General features: G+C 58.1%; 1 protein-coding gene across 1 annotated transcript in view; it reads right to left on the bottom strand.

The window, feature by feature from the left end:
- The window catches only part of ARAP1 (ArfGAP with RhoGAP domain, ankyrin repeat and PH domain 1), a 31909-nt gene extending 15434 nt beyond the window's left edge, over positions 1-16475 (bottom strand). Inside the window, exons 1-11 of the mRNA XM_066340624.1 lie at positions 16370-16475; positions 12616-13340; positions 6402-6550; positions 4827-4894; positions 3882-3985; positions 3176-3346; positions 1534-1603; positions 1134-1254; positions 820-1025; positions 360-466; positions 71-270 (exon numbers count right to left, since the gene is read on the bottom strand). Of these exons, the coding sequence (XP_066196721.1) occupies positions 71-270; positions 360-466; positions 820-1025; positions 1134-1254; positions 1534-1603; positions 3176-3346; positions 3882-3985; positions 4827-4894; positions 6402-6550; positions 12616-13310 (1891 nt within the window). The 5' untranslated portion in view covers positions 13311-13340; positions 16370-16475. The remainder of the gene's footprint in view (positions 1-70; positions 271-359; positions 467-819; positions 1026-1133; positions 1255-1533; positions 1604-3175; positions 3347-3881; positions 3986-4826; positions 4895-6401; positions 6551-12615; positions 13341-16369) is intronic.
- Positions 16476-19312: the final 2837 nt, after the last annotated feature.

Below are 19312 nucleotides of genomic sequence, written 5' to 3'. Positions count from 1 at the left end.
GAGCGTGAGGGACCCATTTTGGGGTGGGAAAGGTTTGGGGGTGCCCAGGGATCCCCAGGGATATGGGTACCTGCACATCTCTTGCAGATGACAACACAGAGGTTGATGGAGGCCCAGTCAGGCTTGGGGGAGCCGCAGTCAGCACAGAAGCGGTTGGACTCCACTGCCCAGATCCTCTTGGCCACCTCCGAGTTGGAGAGTGCCTCAGTGATGGACTGCTGCATGGCCTCCACCCATTCCTCCTTCTCCTGCTCCGAGTCAGCAGAGAAGCTGCCAGGAGGGATAATACCATGGCTCGAGGTGGGCAGGACCCTCAGCACCCCCTCCTCACCCTGAAGGTGGGTGCCTGAAGATCTTACCTGAAGATCCTGTATGGTGTGGTGAGGTCAAAGCCCCGGCGATCCACCTCCTTGACATTCCCCACATTCATCTCAATGTAGGTGATGCCAATCCTCAGCCGATAGTCCTGGTGGGGGAGAGTGGGCAGGGGATGATGAGGAAATGGATGATGGGAGCTGGGATAACTCTGTCCCTTCCCTGCCCCGCTCTCCTTTCATCCTGGGGATATCTCGGGCACCGCAGACTCTGGAAGCAGCTACAGTAGGTGTGATACTTCTGGGAGATCCCAAGGCTCAGAGCCAGCAGAGAGGGAGGGCTCAGAGGGCAGCACCCTGTGGTTCTGAGCTGTCCCCATTTGAGGGAGGGCAGGCCTGGGTGCCCTAGCTCACTCTGCTCTGCTCAGGCTGGGAGTGCCTGAAGGAGTCCCCTTGAAACGGCATCAAGGTCCCCCACAGTGCCACAGCCCCTCCAGCAACCCACCTCCGCATTCTTGTAAAGGAACACTTTGTCCCCAGCCACCACCACAAAGAGCTTGTGCTTAAAGCCCCGCAGCTCCAAGAAGCCACTCTTGTCCACTTGCTCAGTGGCACTGTCAGTGGCCAAGGACATCAATGTGCTCTCTGGAGCTTTGCTCTTCTGCTTCTCTGCAATCTGCTGAAGGGTCCGTATCCACTCATTGCGGTCTGCTGCAGGGCCAGAGGTGAGACGGGTCAGGATCAGTCTGGAGCCAACGGGACTCATCCTTTGGGCTGGGAAGGGAGAGCAGCTGGGGAACAGAGACCCCTGTCACTCACCATCATTCTCGGCCCGGAACACAAAGTTACGGTTGTTGGTGACAACCTCAAATTTCTGGTCCCCGATGCTGGAGACGCGGGAGATGGAGGAGACGGGAATGAGCCGCTTGGAGTAGGTATCCTGCGTGAGGAAGTGGGGAGACACCCTGCTCATGTCTGTGGCCTCGGGGCAGCGGGGTGGTTACAGCCCCAGGTTCCCACTGCTCCAGCTCCAGTGTCCAGAAGGCTCTGAGCCTCCCACATCTCATCCCCAGCACCCAGCCACGGCTGCTCCCCAGGATACTGACCATCGGCACAGCCACATCTCCGACATGGGATGCCCAGAGGGAAGTGGCCTTGCTGGGGCAGCTCCTCTGCCACCTTCTCATCCCAAACCCTCAGATCCATCGTCTCCACCCACCTTTTCACTGTCAAAATAGCGGAGGTAGTCCACGTCAAGCTTCACCCAGCGCTTCTGGTAGATGTAGGACCTGGCAGGGGACCAGAGGGACCCGTTGGAGGGGATGCCCTTGAACTCCGGATGATTCAGGATGTGTGTTCACGCCCCAGTTGCCAAAAGCCTGGGGCCACCTCGACATTGATCCTGCCCTGTGTCCCCAGCCCTCGATGTCCCCAACCCTCCATCACGTGCCGTGTCCCAAGCCGTCGATGTCTCCAGCCCTCCATTCTGCCCTGTGTCTCCAACCCTTGATCTGGCACTGTATCTTCAGTCCTCTGTCCTGCACAGGGATAAGAGGCCCATCCCGGCCAGCCCTTGAAGTCCCCAGCCCTTGATCCTGTGCCCTCATGTTGCTGTTAGGGACGACAATGGGGACTTCATGCTTTTCTCCAGTCACCATTAAAACATGGAGCTGAAGAACAAGGGCTGCCCCTAACAGCCAGGCAGGATTCAGTCCAGGAGACACATTCCAGGAAGGGTCAGTGGCACCGGAGCAGAGGGAGAAGCCATGCATCTCTATCAGGATGGGGATACAGAAGAGAGAACCCTTTGCCCTCCCCAGCTGAGGACACAGACCAACCATGCACCACAGGAAAAGGCATCTTCAGCCTTTTAGCATTAGGGCTGCAGGAGGAGCCAAGCCCTTTCCAACACAGCTCCAGCACATGCAGCCCCCTACCAGCATTGAACCCTCAGGTCCCCTCTGCTGGTGGAGCTGGGGCTGCTGTGGTGTCAGGAACATGGTTGCTTCAAGGGCTTGTTTACTCAGGAAAGGTTTGCTGGAGAAGCTTCCCAGGGACATTCCAGCTGCTCTCACTTCCCCAGTAGCATGGCTGCTCTGTTGCAAACAACTGAGCTTCCTCCTCTTCAGTGAAACTGCTGCCTTGGAGCTTCCTCAGAGCCCAGATTAAAAAGCCCCCAAACATCCATCACATCTCCTGCTTGATTGTTGCCTCCCAGCTAGCAAAGAGGCTCTTGGAGCTGGCTCCCTGTGCACACTGTGCTGGTTGTGCTCAGTGGGTTCACTAGACTCCCAGGGGTGATCACTGGGCTCCCTATGACTCCCTGGCTCACACACCCTGAAGCACACAGGCACAAGCCCAGCACTTCTCATGTTTTACTGTTGCACCACTCTGACTTTCCACCATCAGCCCAGGATTTGGGGCTGCCATCCCATGGGAGAGGGGCTATCACCACCTCCTCCTGCAGCAAACCCAGCGATCCCAAATGCACAGCTCAGCCCAGACACCCCACCTCATCCCTGACAGCTTCTCTTGTGAGCATTGCTATTCCAGGGCTCCCCCAGAGGAAAAGCAGCTCTTTTCCCAGTGATGCAGGGTCTGAGAGGAAGCTCAAGCTGCAGCTTCACCTTCTCAGCAGTCAGTACAACAGCTGGTGGCACCTGCTCTGAGAAAGGCTCTTTCACAAAAAAAATGGGTGTTTCTAACCTGAATCACAAGTTAGAAAGGAGTGGAAGAAATCCCTAGTGATGGATTCTCAGCAAAGCAAAAGCACACCCCCATAAGCAGGAATTACAGGTGCAAAAAGGAGGGGACAATCACCGTTCCACGTCACACAGAGACCCCCCCAGAACATCACTCACCCCTGTGGTGGGTTCTTGTCCAGCCACCCTGCTCTGATGGTGGGTGACAGCGGGTTGGTGGCACTGGTGCCCTCCATGCTGTCACTGAGAATACTGTGGCTGCTGTCAGGGAAGGCGTCGGGTGCAGGCGGGTGCAGGCTGAGGTCCCTGTCACTCCAGCTGCTGCCACCACTGGGGATGAGGAGCCGAGGGAGAGGGTTAAGAGCTGGTGGGTCCCGGGAGGGGCTGAGGCTCCCCCAGCGTGCTTCAGCCTCCCTGTGACCTTCCCTGAGGCACAGGCAATGCAGGCCAGCTGTACGCAAGTGGGGACACTGAGGACAGTCCCCTCCGTGGGGTCCCAGCATGTTCCCCAGTCCCAGGGACAGCCCAGGCCTGAGTCCCAGCTCTGGGAGGGGAGATGGGGCACCCCCAACACCACAGCCCCAACCCAGTGACGTGCAGAGCTGCTCTCTGCTCACACACACCCACATGTGCTCCCACACACAGCTCCTGTGTTTGCCCACGTGTGTGCACGCTGTGGAGCTGTGCATACACAAGAAGCCCTGACCTGTGCACTCGCCCTGCCATGCACAAGAGCTCTCTGCCTGTGCTCACACCCCTCACACAAACAAAAACACTCCCTGGTACATGCACACATATCCCTTGCCCATACACACACAGAGCACATCACCAGCCTCAAACACACAAAGGGCAGCCAAGCTCGTACTTGGCAGGGGGTGCACTGGGGTGGTCATCACCGAACTCATCTTCACTGAAGAGGCTGTTGAAACGCTGGGACCGTGGTCGCCCCATCCTAGGCTCAGCATCCTCCTGCAGAGACACACACGGGTGACACCTGGGCTTCTCCTTGCACCGTGAGGGTGCAGGGTGGATGGAAGGAGAGGGGACCCAATGCCATGTCACCAGCCCATCCCCAGCTCAACAGGTGCCCACAGTGCCAGGGTGCCCAGGGAGAGGCATGCTGAAGCTCACAGAGAGAGGGAAGTGCAGTCAAGGGAAGAGCTGAACACCAGGGTGGTTATTAACAGCAGCTAAAAATGTTGGAGCTTCATGAGAAATCTGGCATTTTCTCCTTGGCCCTGGTGTTCTCAAGCAAAGGCAGACGGGGTCTTCAGGTGCTATGGGGGCTCTGCAGCCTCTGGGACTCCTCAAATCCATCCCAGAGAGCACGGGAGGCAGATAGAAATTCACAATCCAGGGGTTACATTCAAGATGCAGTGCTGGAGATGTCTACTAGCACACACTCTGGGTACGTGAGTGTGGCGGGGTGCTGCACAGCTGTGGGTGCTCCCCAGAGGGACCCCAGAGGACCCAATGAGTGCTTTACTGGGGTAAGCCCTGGTGGGTACTCCCCAGGGACCCTCGAGTTCCAGCACCACTGAAAGACCTGATAGATACTTCCCAAGGACACTGAAGAACCCAGTTCCAGCTCTGGAATTCCAGCCCCCATGGGAGTACTTCCTAGGGACCTATGGGAGACCCGGTGGGTGCTCAGGGAGGCAGAACTCCCTCTCTAGCCAGTGCCAACATGCTCCTCCAGCCTCCTCCAGCCCTAAGCAGTATCTCTGGAGCATCCCAAGGCTGGTACCTGTCCTTAGGGCCAGTCACCCTGCTAGCTCCTACCCACCTCCAGCCCCATGGTGGGACCAACCTTGGCCATCTCCCCCGTCGGTCGGGCTAATTCCTCCTCCCACGCCGTGTCCTCGTAGTCTGAGTCATCTGGCAAAGGAGAGGGAAGATGCTGGGAATCAGCTGGGGTGCAGCAAAGGGTCCCAATTCTCCCTGCTACCCTGGAGCTGGTGTGGGGGATGATGCAGGCATGGCTGGCTTCCCTTTGCTTTGCCCTTGGCAAATAACCACTCCATCCCTGTGACAAGGGTGTTATCAAAGAGTTTGGGGAAGAGCTGGGAAAGGGCAAAGTCCTGCTAGTGGCACCTCCCAGCACTGTCACGACACTCCTGGCCTCACCAGAAGGGGACTTGGTGACACCAACCCCAGCACCATGGCTCTGTCCAGGCTCTCATGTCTCTGCCCGGGAGCTCCTGCTGCTGGGGGTTCCCAGGGGCCTTTTCCACAGCTTGTTTTCCAGGGTGGATTCCCCTCCCTCCTCTCCCAATCCTTATCATCTCCCAAGCTTTTGCACCATGGAAATGAGATTCCAGAGGATGATGGGAGCAAGAGATGGTTCCTTCTCACCCAGCACACACATCAGCAGGAATCCTGGTCAGGATTGTAACCCCACTGGGAACAAGTGGCCCCAGACAGCCTGACCCTGGCAGACACCCACTCCAAAATCCCACTGAGAATCTGGAGCAGATTCCTACCAAAATCCCAACCCAGATGATGATGTTTGGGCCCTGGCAGCAGGCGAGGATGCTCCCAGGCAGCAGGGGGTTGAGGGGTGCAGGTAGATGCACCTTGGCACCACAGAAACCCAGACTCTGCATCCCAAACCCATCAGGGTGGGAGCAGCTTTCCTCCCTGCTTCCCCCACAAACAGATAAGCTCCCTGTCCACAGCTTCTCCCAGATTCTGAAACCACCCCAGCTCCCAGTTAAACCAGTGCTGCTTCCTGCAGGGCTGCTGGCCTTGAGAGGCACCCAGCACCCCACACAGCTCAGCTCTTCCTCTTCCTTACAGCAGAGCTATTCCAGCTGTATATAGTTCAACCAGGGCTGCACCCTGAGACCAAATTTTGACCCCTCCATGGGGGTCCCCAGTTCAGCATTGCTCCCTGCAGTTGGCTGGGCCCCAGGGACACCCTGAGGATGGTGCTGGGGGATGCAAAGGCACAGTGCTGGGACCCCACAACCAGGGACATCTGTATTTCACTCCTGACAGGTTCACTTTTCCTCTGTGAGTGGGTGTGGGCACTTCTAGCACCCACAGAAACCTTTGCCCTGCCCTAGGAGAGGCTGCACCCAAACCTCTAGTCCACATTTTGCATGCCCTGAAACTCCCAACCCAGGTCTTATATCCCTTCCCTGAAACCCCCAGGTCAGACCTCACACACCCTAAATCCCCCAGTACATGCACCGCTGACACCTCAAGCCCAGAAGACAAGGAAGGAGATAGAGAAGAAAGAGACTGCAGCAAGGACAAAGGAACAAACTGACAAGAAAGAAGGCACAGCACCCATGGGATGGATGCTGAGGGATTGGCAGCCAGATATCCCAAAGGAAGATTTGTGACAGGGGAAGACTGGAGGGCCCCCCCTTGTACTCACCAAACTCTGGCACAAAGGGAAGGGTGGCCTTGGAGGGCAGTGCCAGTGGCGTCAGGGCTGGTGTCTTCGTGCAACTCAGGGAAGACAGGGAGGACAGGGTGACGTCAGGTGCTCTCTCAGTGACGGACACCTCCTCTTTGGCAGGGATGCTGTGGGAGACAGGAGCAAGCACTGCCTTATGCCAGCTCCTGCCTCGATTCCCAACCCTGATACACCTGCAGGGGGGGCACAGAGGACCCCCAAAAGGGACCAAACCCCAGCAGACCCAAACCCACAAACCAATTCCTAAGACCCCAAGGCAAAGCCTTTCCTGTGCTTGGGTCATATGACTACTTTTCCAGCCTGGAGATGTTTTCCTGGCATCCAATCTCACTCCCCTGGGCGTGCTCACGGCTCAGGATCCTTATCTCACTCTGGGACACCCCAAGCCACCCACACAGCCTTGAAGCCACATCCCAGAGCAGGTTGTTTTCTTTCCTCCAGTCTAAACAATGGCAGAGCCACTTCCTTAGCTGGTTTGCAGGTGGCCACAGGATTCCTGGAGCAGGATGGGGGTCCTAGAGATGCTCTGTGCCACCAGCTTCCTTATGGTGGAGTGGACACTGGAGATCCAGGGTGGCTGCTACGGCAGCAAGAAATCCTGGAAATGGAGCTTCTGGCTCAGTAAGCCATTCTCCCAGCCTCAAAACCTTGACCAGTGGGGAGGGGGACCATGGGGACTGTCCTCCTCTCCACAGGGCCCCTGCACAGCTCGGCTCAGCCACTCCTACCTCCTGTTCCTTGCTTCCTGCCTTGCTGAGACTCAAAGGTGACAGGCTGTATCAATAAAAACCTCTGGAGTAATGGTGTTTGCAAGGGCAGGAAATTAAGAAGTTTCTCCAGGGTACAAAAATACAAAGCACCTCGGGAGCATCCCTGAATCCAGAGAGAGGGCAGAGGAAGTGGGCAGAATTTCCACCCCAAGACATGGGGAGGTGAGCCCCAGGAGACCTGCACGCTGGCACCATCCCCATCCTTGCCTCAGCTACCTCCTACTGCAGCTACAGGAAGGTTAGATTGGATATTGGGAAGAAATTCTTCCCTCTGAGGGTGGTAAGACCCTGGCACAGGTTGTCAAGAGAAGCTGTGACTGCCCTGTGCCTGCAAATGTTCAGGGCCAGGTGGAATGGGGCTTGGAGCAACCTGGTCTAGTGGGAGGTGTCCCTGGCCTTGGCAAGGGGAGGTGGAACTAAACGAGCTTTAAGGTCTCATCCAATCCAAACCATCCTGTGATCCCAAGATTCCATGGCCAAGGATGCCATCAGCACCCCATGGTTTCTGGGGATGTGCCTTCCAGCACCATGGCTTGTGCACTAGAGCCTTCCTATAGCTGGGGGTGAGCTGGGGAAGAAACTTCTCCCTGGCTGGAGCAGGAAGCAGGGCAGGACGGGAGTGCTGGCTCTCCCTGGGTCAGCCTGACCTCATTTCTCAGCAGCTATCTCCATGGGAACCAGCCACAACCATCTATACATCAGGGAATGCTGGCAGGGAAGGAGAGGAGCATAGGAAGGGGAGTGTGGGCAGTGGAGCAGCACTGCTCCCAACACCGCCAGGCAGCAGGTGACAAAGCACCCAGGTGTGCAGAGACCCAGAGACATGGAGGTGACAGTGTGCAACCCACAGAGCCTCCAGCAAGAGCCTGGCTGAGGTCTGCATCTGTGCAGCCACTCAGGATGGTGTTTGCCCCCTGGGGTGTGGGTGGGGGGCTGCAGCACAAGCCCCATGGCCAGCAATGAGGTGACAAGCCTTAGGCCAGGAAAACCCCCATCTCCTGGATGGGGACTTCTGGCTCAGCCCCTAGCCCCACCATCCCAGGGACCAATAGGATGGACACCCACAGGGCTCAGGCACAAATAACACCCCAGTTCCCCAAAACACCCTCCCCACTGGTCTGCCTGCTCTCCATGTCATCTGCTGCTGTAGCATCCCTGAGCTTCATGTCCCCCCCATGCCTCCGTGCATTTTACCCCCTGCACCCCCAAGCAGCCATGCCCAAAGGATGCCAGTCCTGCTCCAGGGTATCCAGGAGGGATACCACCAGGCAGGGTCTGGCTGGTGCCACTTCTGCCATTAGGGAAGTGGCAAACCAGTGCCTTATGAGCTGTCCCTTATCTGAGCAGCACCTTATCTGCTGTCTTTTATCTAGACCTCTCTTTTAAGGGGTGCAGAGAGGGCTGCTCTCCCACAGGCACCACCCCAAAACCAAAACCTCTGCCCAGGCCACCACCCCTGCCCAGCTCACCCAGCCCTCTGAAAAGAAGTCTTCTGTGACAACTTCTTTGGACATCACCTTCTACAACCCCCTCCTCCCACCAGCTGCTCGGGGGGCTGCTCTAATGCTTAGACCATCCCCTGGGCATGGAGAGGGGGTGTCCCCCTCAGTGACAGCCTCATCCCATGATCAGGGGGATTGTGCAGACACGAGCATCCTCTGCTCATCCTCTGGAGGGTGTCGAGGTCTGAGCCATCAGCGGCCAAAACTGGGAGGCTCCCAGACCCGCTGCTGGCATTGGGAGGGTCTCAAGTCTGGAACTGGTAAGAGAGAGCTCCCAGTGTTGAACACAGTTGCTGCCGCCAACCCATGGGAAAGCAGTATCTCAGACATCCCACACGCAGCAGGGCTGGGATGATCTATCACCTCCCAGCACAGGAATGCTTGGGGTGGCCCAGGGTTTGGGGTTCGGTGAGAACCCGGAGGTGAACAGGGCCTGGAGGAAACCACAATATGGTTCTGCAAGCAGCTGGGAGGAAGCACCAGGGACCACGGCAGCACCGCCGGAAGTGAGGGGACATGGGGACATGGCGTCATCCCAGAAACAGCCAGGTCACCAGCTCTATTCCCAGGCTGTCTGCAGACACAGGGGTGTTCCAGCCCTTCCTCAGCCCTCATTCTCAGAGGTCCCTCCCCTGTGGGCACTCCCACCTCCACAAGGGGTTATGGTGGGGTCTCAGTCCCACCCAGAGACGGGGCCAGACCAATGCAGCTGCCTCACAGCTGCTGGCAGAGAGCCTCAGCCCCAGCCTGGATGCAGTGAGCATCACCCTGATGTGGGTAAGTACCATCCAGACCTGGGCAAACATCATCCTGATGTAGGCATCAGCTCAGCATGGGAAAGGATCATCCAGACATGCGCAACCATCAGCCCCAACACGGGCAAGCATTCCCCACTGTTGTTAGTCCTTGGCCAGCCCAGGAGTATCTCCCCCAGCCCCAGGCCTCTCATGTTCACTGGCTGCCAGGCACCCAGGTCAGGTCCCCCCAGGGGGCAGGAGATGGGTTTGGGGCCAACAGCAGCACCCTAAGGCTGTGGAGCTCCCTCAGAGCCAGCACAAGACACTTTAACTAGTCACCCATGACTCCAGGAAGCCCCAGTGTGGATATCTTCCCAAGCTCCCAGCAGATGCTGCCCCACAGGTAGAGCCAGGACCCCACACCCACAATAGGGTGACTCGTACCCTCACCCTCCTGAATGCACCCCTTGTCCTGCAGCTATCCTGCACCACAGCATCTCCTCCAACCACGGGCATGGCCAGCCACCAGCACTGGCCAAAGAGTCATACAACCATCGAATGGTTCAGTTGGGAAAAGATCTTTAAAGCTTATCTCATGCCATGGGCAGGGACACCTACAACCCCAGTTGTTCCAAGTCCCATCCAACCTGGCTTTAAACACTTCTAGGGATGGAGCAGCTTCTCTGGGCAGCCTGTGCCAGGGCCTCACCACCCTCAGAGGGAAGAATTTCTTAGGAAATGATTGCTCTTTGTTTTTAAAATGTTCTCAAAACAAAAACACGCCTCTAGCAAATATATTCCTGGTCATACAATTAAAGTGACTTTTGAAATCAGTTTTGGGGTTACTGGTTAGTTCTGAACTCCCCAATATATCCATGTCACACACATATAACATATATATGGACACACAGATACACTCCTGTGTATATTCACTACAGCATCAAGACGTATGTGAGAAATACAATATATACACACATCTATACCCATACATATTCCCTTTCGACATCACCAAGCACCAACACATACATGTTATCTCTATGTTATGAGTGCATCACGGCACACCAGGTGCCAGGACCCTGTGTCACCTGTCCCACACTGACACACCCCCAGGGCTCTGCCATGGTCACCCCAGGGTCCCCAAGCCACTGCAGCACCCTTTCCTGGGAGTGCTGTTCAGACACTGCCGCCTGGCGAGGCCCACCCTTGGGTCCTGCATGCAGCTCCCAAGGGACCCTTGTGCACCCCCAGATCCTCGGGGGCAGCTCCAAGGGGGAATCCAGCCCCCGAGTCCAAGTTGAAGCCTTGGGGGTGCCGCGGCTGTTCCGCAGCAGATCGCCCGTCCCCGGGGCAGCAGAACTGGGGGAACAACACCGCCCGTGGGTGCACAGGCCGGGGCAGGAAACACCCGCTGGAACCGGCAGAACGAAACTAGCACCCGGCAGAGCCGTCAGCGCTCCATCCCGTCCCCAAAAATCCCTCCGGCCGCCCGCGCTCCGGCGCGGCAGCCTGGCGCTGTGCCAGCCGTGCGTCCCCTACCTGGGCAGGTGACAGGAACCGCGGGGACAGCGATCGGCAGCACGGGGAGCGCCGGGGGGGCCGGCGGGGAGCGGAGCTTCTCACCCCGCCACTTCCTCTGCACTGCAGCAAAACTTCCTGAGCTGGCCGAAGCTGCGGCGTGTCCGGCACCAAAGCCTCAGCAGAGCCGCTAAGGACCCACGGTACGGCCAGGACCAGAATTCCCAAACAGCCAGCACGGACTGCGCTAAAGCCACGGCACAGCTGGCACAGAACCAGCGTGGCTTTTATTCGTTTCACCAAGTACCACACCAATGGCACGTCCAGCACCAGACCAGCACAGCTTGCACCCAAGTAGCAGCCTCATCATGTCTGCATAGCGTCCTGGCCGGGACAGGATGGAGAGTGGCTCCAGGAGGATTTGGCTGACTACTCGGTGCACAAATGCGGTACTGGGAAGAGTTTCTGGAGTGCCAGGATGGACATTGCTGAGTCCAAGGAACCCCAGGGACAGGTGGTGCCCACCCCATGGCATGCCAGCCCCCCACATCAGCCGCCTGAGCCCCTTCCCCAGCTCAGCATCCCAGGCCACTCCCTGCAGGGAGGGGTCAGAGCTCGGGCAGAGGGATCGCCTGCACCCACCTTACCACAGAAAGCCCACTGGGAGCAGGGATGGGAGGCTGGAGGGGTGCCCAGCCACCAGCCCTCCCATCCTCATCCTGACTACACACGAGGGATGTACATCCAGCACCATCAGTGAGGACAAACCCAGGACACCCCTCAGGGGACCAGCTAGACACCGCAGCTCCAGGAACATATCCCTTAGAGTCTGTGCGTTCCGGGGAGGCTGCTGGTGAGGACTCCCGGGGTGGGGAACTCTGACATTCCCCCACCTCACTCCGGGAGGATGCTGGTACCCAGGAGTTTGTCAGACCCCTCCAAACTGCACTTCCAGTCCTCACTCCACATCTGCCTGCCCTCTGCAGGATTTGGAAGTGCACTGGGGGCTTAGGACTTCATACTGGGGGCTGCAAACACTGTTGTCCCCAATTTCCAGCCTGCTCCCATGTCGTCTCACCGCAGCAGCTGGCAGCAGTTTTGCCCCATGCTCCCTGTGTGCTGTGGTTCTCTGCCTTGCACCCACTGGTGCCAAGAGTCCCTCAGGCTTCAGCGCTGCCAAAACTCCAGCTGGGAGTAAGGCAGGGCTCTGCATTGTTCTGGGGATTGTGCCCCAGCCCATGCCAGGCTGGGCTGACCTGGGTGACTAGGATCATCAGGGTGGATACATCCAGCCACGGGCAAAATCAGTATCTCAGCACCACTCCCTCCCCAAATTCCCCCCGGTGGTGGTAGCTGAAGGGAAACGTGCTGTGGCCTGGGGCAGGGGTAGCCCCAGGGCTTGTGCTGGGGTTGGAGGGAGGGTCAGTACCCTCATGAGATGTGCTGGGGCTGTGGGTACCCCCAGGAGCTGTGCTGAGCTCTGGGGTTGGGGTGTTCCTAGGAGATGTGCTAAGGTCTGGGGAGGGCAGAGGTACCCCAGGCAACACGTGTCGTGACCCCGAGGGTCCCACCCACATCACAGCAGCCTCCCACACACACCCGGTGGCCTTGGGGCACCTCCAAGCCCACGGCCCTGACACCCCCTTACCTCCTGTGGGACACAGCCCTGGGGGGCAGCACAGGGGGGCGTTCAGGCAGCGGGGGGCCTTTCAGGCTCTGGCACTTGGTTTCCAGTTGGTGTCGCTTGGCTGGCAGCGGCGGCAATGGGGGTCTCGCCCTGCTGGTGGCAGGGGGCTCCTCCAGGGCTGGGAGATGGCTGCAGGACACAGCGGGGGGCTCAGGGCTGCCCTCCGATAGCGACTGGGAGAATTTGAGGGGGGGACGGCAGCCCACCCTGGGTGGGATGGGTGGGGGCAGCTGGGTGAAGCTTGCAGCCTGCTCTGCCTCCAGCAGCGGGGTCCCTCCGAGCAGCGGCAGGCAGCGGGTGTCCGGCTGCTCCGGCCCCGTCGCGGTGCTCAGGCGGAAGATGTGACGTTTCATGGGGACAGGTTTAGTGGCAGGGGGCTGCTGAGTCCCGGTGGGTGTGGGGGCCTCGGTGAAAGCTTTCTGCAGCCCCAGGAGGATGCGGCGGCGGTGGCCGGGCAGCAGCACGCCGAGGCGGGTGAGCCCCTCGTCTGTCAGAGCGCGGCAGTCCCACACTGACCACAGCTCACTTTGCTGGAAGCTCTCCACATACTGGTCGAGGTGAAGGGCAGACAGCCAGGCGGCCACCGGCAGAGATCCCTCCTCTTCCATGGTAGGGGGCTGGCCGCAGAAACCTGCACCACTCAGTGCATCTTCCATTGCCGGCGAGGCTCAGGATGACATCAGGACCTGGGAATGGAGATAACAGGATCAGGATCGGTCCCAAAACGCACGCCAGTTGAAGCCTGGAGTCCCAAAACCAACATTCCCAGTGAAGCAACCCAATTTTCCTATGGCTTCCAACCACACTGTGTCCCCAGGATCACCCAGTCCTGAACTGGGCGTGTGGAAATGCTGGAGGGTTCCAGTTTAGGCATTGAAACATAGAGGTCATCCCTTTAGAGGTGAAGGCACCGTCCCAGGGTGGGACATTTGAGCTGTGGGACAGAGCAGTGGAGGATTATCCACATTGTGCATAATCAGGGAACATGCCTGAATATGCCTGATTCAAGGGCAGGGGATCTGTTGGCTGCACATCAGGGCTGTCACCCTCCAGAATGCAGCTCCCCTGGTTTACAGCAGCAAGCCAGGATGGAGTGACACAGACAGCTGGATCCAGAATGCTGTCCCCTCTCCCAGGCTGTCCCCATCACAGGCAATGACAGGATGCTGCTGCTGGAGCTCTGAACCGCACCAAACCCCTCCTCACAGACCATATGCCCACCATGGCATTGTTCCCAGCTCCAGAGCCCTGTCTGTCCTTGGCACTGCTCTAGCATGGCACCCTGGAGTGCTGGCAGAGCACCTGTGCAGCACCCTCGGTGCACACACCTGGCAGAGTGCCCTTGTGGCATCCAGAGCTTGGGACATGGGTTCTCACTTGGTGTCCCAGCTCCTGCAGCAGAACACCCCTCCCACCCCACAGCTGTTGGCAGGGCAAATCCCTGTTATCCCAACAAGCAGCTGATGGGACACCCTGCCCTTCCTACCCACCAGCATCATGGCTTCAGCAGGCTCCAGGCAGGAGGCAGATCCCATCATGCCAGCACACCCTGCACTGCTAGTGACCCCAGCACCATCTTATTTGGGGGTTGTTGGAGGTTTTTTTAGACCTGCTAAGAAGGAGCGTGAGGATTTCCTGGAGCCGTAAATAGGCCAGTCTGATCTGCTGTCAGAGTCACATTTTCTGTGACTCACGTGGGTCGCAGCACTTGTGGTTTTGGTGCAAAGTGCACAGCCGAGCAAGGTTCATCCTGAACCCGGCACTAACTGGACACTGCTGAGCCTGAGGCACCATGGGGTCCCCACAGCCACTGACCTCTACACCTCAAGACACCAGCATTCCACTGGGGCTGCTGGGATGTGGCCACAGTGCCACTTCCTTGGCACTTCCTTGGCTTTGCTTCAGGCTCCAAGGACCAAGTGTCCAAGGAAGGAGCAACAAGGACCCAGGGCTAGCTGACCCCTGTGGCTCCTTGCTGGTAGAGAAATCAGCAGTACCAGACAAATCAGCAGCATCCAGGACCTTCCCACTGATCCCAGCAATTCCAAGCAGCACCACAAATATCCCCGAATCAGAATAAAATTCTCTCCCACCTCCACACCTAGAAAGCCCTCATCTATTATTGAAAACGGATAAATGATGGTGCTGGGTGACGTTGCTGTCACCCGATCCCGGTGACGCCAGCACAGGCAGGCTCAACCCCAGCTGGGCACTGGCTCTGGAGGAGCAGAGGGAAACACAGTGAAACCAGTATGGGGCTCCCACAAATGCTCCCCGTCCTGGCTAGAGCTGAGGAGTCACAACCAGTGTCACCCATTGACACCAGTGTCAACATCCCCAGTGCTGTGCCAGGACATCAGCGCAGTAGTGGGACAGACCTATCAGGAAGGGACAGCTGCACCAGCACTCACCACTGGCACTGTCCCAGCACTGCCTGGGGTGGCTGAGGACTCCCCTTGCTGCTCACCAGGGACAGAGATGGGGACAAAACTCCAACGAGGGAAGTGCAGGGACCCCGGTGTGCCAGACTGGTAGCTCCCTGTTGCTCTTGGGCCCTTTGCCCTCACCAAGTAAATCATTCATCAGGCCTTTTCTAGGTTCCCTCCTTCAATCATTAATCATTTAACCTCTGTGCTAAACAAGATGAGGATATTCCAGAAGCAAAACCAACGCAGGCAGATGCCGTAACCCAGCTGGCTGCTGGGGATCGGGGGGTAACCCTGGCTGTGGCCCCTGCCAAGGCCAAATCCTCCCAGTGCTGACCCACTGCATTCCTCCCCAGGATTAGGCAACACCACAGGGGCTGTTTTGTAAGAGACTTAAAGGCCAGACAAATGGCGTGAGGAGAGAAGGGCGAGGGCTGCCAGCACCCTGCCACATTGGTGTTCTGGGGAGATAAGTCAGGAGGCCAAAATATGTGAGGACCAGACCCCTCAGCCCCATCCCAAACTCACCCAGCCCTCACTCACTCTCCCAGTGCTGGGGATGAAGAGTCTGGGGGTGCCTGGGGCTGGTCCCTTTTGTTTGGACCAAGGGGCTCAACAAGCCCCTTTATCCCCAAACTTGGGTGCTGGCTGCTTTTCTGGGATCTCCTGCAGCTACTCCAGCCCACCTCAGATGCCCTCAACTCAACAGAGCGTTTGGGATGCACCTCTTCCCCCAGCAGAGCTGAGCATCCTGGCCCAGGGAGGAGCCCCCTGTGACACACCTTCACCCACTGGATCCCAGCACTGCTCTCAGTGGGCTTCCCAACCCTCAGTTGGGGAACTAATGAGGGCTGAGCCTGTTCAATTAAGGAGCTGTGTGTGCTATGGAGGCTCTGGGCTCTGACTGGGAGTGAAAGGCAAGCATGCTGCCTTCACTGGCTCTGCCTTCCCCCAGGTAATTAGTCACCCCTAATGAGGTGCCAGCAATCGAGTAGTGTGACCAGGGCCATCAGTCTGTCACCGACAGAGCTGCATTCAGCACCCAAGCACCAGGTAATAAAGTGGTGGCCATCCCACAGCTCTTCCCTGCCTGTCCCTTCGATGGCACCCAGGACAGTGACCACGAGCCAGGAAAATCCAGCATAAGAGCATTGGGTTGGGTGTCTGGCACCCCCTTGATTGAGCTGCTTGCCATTGCAATTCCTCCTCCACTGTAGGCAAACCCTGCCTGCACCCCATGTTCCCCTTCCCCAGCTCTGTGGGCTCGTTAATCAAGGAGAGCTAATTACCAGCACAGGGTCCCTCGGCTCAGCAGAAGGAGGTGGCCACCCTCCTGTGGTCCAGCTGGCGCGGTGGAGGTTTGCCAAGGGGGTCTCTGCTCGCCCCGGGACTTCCTCAAACGCCACCTCAGCAGTGGGAACTTTCCGGAAGGCTGAGCAGAGAGCTCTGAGCTGGGATGTGGTGCAATAGCCAGCCCAGGCCCCTGCAGAACTGGGAGGCCTCAGTGTGGTGATGCACCGACCACAGCTGCCATGGGGGACAAGGAGGCCGGATCCCGAGACGGTGTGAGCCCTGGGTGACACAAGGACGGGGCAGGGCTTCCAGCAGGAGAGGAAGGAAGAGCCAGGCAGGGGGATCTCCGGGAAGCAGGAGCTCAGCAGTACCGCAGCAGGAACCAGGTACCAAGGACGGGGCGCCGTGGGGCAGCGGGACAAGCTGAGCTCTGGCCACCAGACAGAAAGGGACAAGCAGGCAAGTGGCTGGCACATCCCACCACCCAGAACCCCCGTGGATTCCTAGGGAGAGCAGTAAGCTGTAACCCACCAGGGTTCCTGTGGGCACAGGGGACAAAGCCAGGTGGCAGAAGGACGTGTGGGAATGGGGCTGGCCACCACTGGGAAGGGGGTTCCTCAGCTGCCAAGCTCCAGCAGTGCTGGATAACCAGTCTTGCACCGCAGTGATTTTTACCCTTTCCTGCCTAAATTAAGGAAGGATCCTCAGACAAGAGCCCATGGCCAGCCAGAGTGAAGCCAATGTCCCTGCTGGCTCCAGGAGGTGAATGCCATGTCCCCAACAGACCTGCCAGGCTTACCGCAGATTCCCCGCCTAGCTGGGAATCCAAAGCACCACATCCTCACCCTGAAACTGCCCAAGCAGAATCCTCAGCAAGCAGGGAATACCCCAAAGCAACAAAGAGTCCTAGGACAGCACCCAGCACTCCACAGACCCCTTCCCACCCAAACCCCTCCACACTCCACCTCAGCGCAGCACCCAAGGTCTTTCCTGGGAGGGCGAAGCTTTTTCATTTTCAAGATCTTCTCAGCCAAAGAAGTTGTAAATGATATTCAACCCCTCCGCAGGCACTGTTCAGGGATCAAGTTCAGGCTTGCAGAATCACAATCCAGAGGTGGAATCGCTTCTCTGGAGCCTCCTCCCTCTGCCATGTGTTGCCATTTCCAGGTGGTTCGTGTGAAGAAGCCAGAGGGTGCCCGGCCCCCTGCTTGGGGGGGCTTACACGCACACACTAGGGTGTGCCCCAACATGGGAACTGCCCCGAGGCAGCTCTGTGTGCAGATGGAGGCTGTGCATAAAGGTGGAAGGTGGGCACTGATGAGGTGGGTGAGAAGTCAGGAACAAGGGGGGCAGGAAAACTGGGAGTTCCTCATTTCCCCAAGGTCCCACCTGCATTCCCCTTCCCCCATGGAAGTAAAACCTGGGAAGGTGAAATATGTCCCAGGCTGTGGCACCGACAAACCACGAGTTTCCCAGCATTCCCTTCCAGAGCGTTGCTGCCTGCCTCACAAATCTAGCCAGGAAAGAGGCAAATACAACCAGAAATGAGCAAATCCCATCCAAAAAAAGTGGTAAATCCAACCAGAAATGGGCAAATCCGGCCAGAAAAGGGGTAAATACATCAGGCAACGCTGCCGCTACCCCACTGAGTTCCAACTGGAACGCTCTCAGCTCCTGACACACTTTATGGAAGCTGCCAGCAAACTAGGTCAGGAAGGCAAACCTCACGTGCACAGCCGCCCCAGAGGAGCCCCAATGTCCCAGGGTCTGGTGATGCTGGGGGAGGGCTGTGCCAACAGTCTGGCTGCAGAGGATGGGTCCCTGCTGGAGGAAGCGTGGCACCTCCTTCCTCCGTGAGAAATCAGCCCCAACATCCAGCACTGAAACTACACAGGTCCCCGTTTCACTTTCCCGTAAGCGGGAAGTGAAAGTGTCATGGGGAAGGGGTGACCCCTCCAGCTGTGGATGGGGTGTCCCCTTTCCCAGCCCTGATGCTCTCCCACCTCCTCTTCATGCTTGCTGGGGTGCAACTCTACCTCATGCACAGGTCCTGTCCCCAACAGCATGGTCACATCCCCCTGGCCACCACAGCACTGCAGACAAGCCAAGCCAAGCCAGGGGATGCTGCAGCAGGGACAGGAGTACAGGGACCACCAGCTGCATGCCCCTCCACTGTGCAAAAGCCTTTCTACACAGCCTCCCTCACCTGTAGATTTGGGGAGCCCATCTGCAAAGCTTCCCCAGGCCACAGAGTCCTGCCACAGGAGCTGCATCACTCCCTGCCTCCCATGAGACACCCCAAAAATCTCAAGAGCTCTCCCCTGTTCAAGAGCTGGGGAGTACTGGGATTAAACTGGGATGAACTGGGTTTGAGTTGGGAGGTGCTGAGGTGAACTGGGGCATACTGAGGTTCAGTGGGGGTGCGCTGGGAATGAGTTGGGGTCGGCTTGGGGCAGCTGGGGGGCACCTGGGAAATACCAAGGTTCAAACGGAGTGTGTGAGATGGGCTTGAACTCGGGTGTGCTGGGGGTGAGCTGGGGTCTGCCAGGAGTGAACTGGGGTCTGCTGGGGGAAAGCTGCAGCACACTGGAATCGAAGCAGGCTTGAGCTGGGATGTACTGGGATTGCAGTGGGGTGTTCTGGGGGTGAACCGGACCATACTGCAGTTGAGCTAAGGGGTGCCGAGAGTAAACTGGGGCATACTGGAATTCGGCTGGGGAGTGCTGGGGCCGAGCTGGGGTACACTGGGGTTAATCTGGGGCATGAGTACCCCGATCAGGGGACAGTGGGGTGGGCACACATCTGTTTCAGCCGAGCAGGAGAACAATCCACACCCCCCTCACCACCCCAGCAGCTCCCAGTATCTCCAGTCCCCCCCTTACCCCAGGGATCCCCCCTTTAGAAGCACGTGGCAAGGAACACGACCTCCCCGGGGATGA

The sequence above is a fragment of the Sylvia atricapilla genome, chromosome 2 (genome assembly GCF_009819655.1).
Source record: "Sylvia atricapilla isolate bSylAtr1 chromosome 2, bSylAtr1.pri, whole genome shotgun sequence".
NCBI classification, from domain to species: domain Eukaryota; kingdom Metazoa; phylum Chordata; class Aves; order Passeriformes; family Sylviidae; genus Sylvia; species Sylvia atricapilla.
The sequence above is the reverse complement of the archived record's forward strand: the minus strand, read 5'-3'. Positions and strand labels throughout refer to the sequence as shown.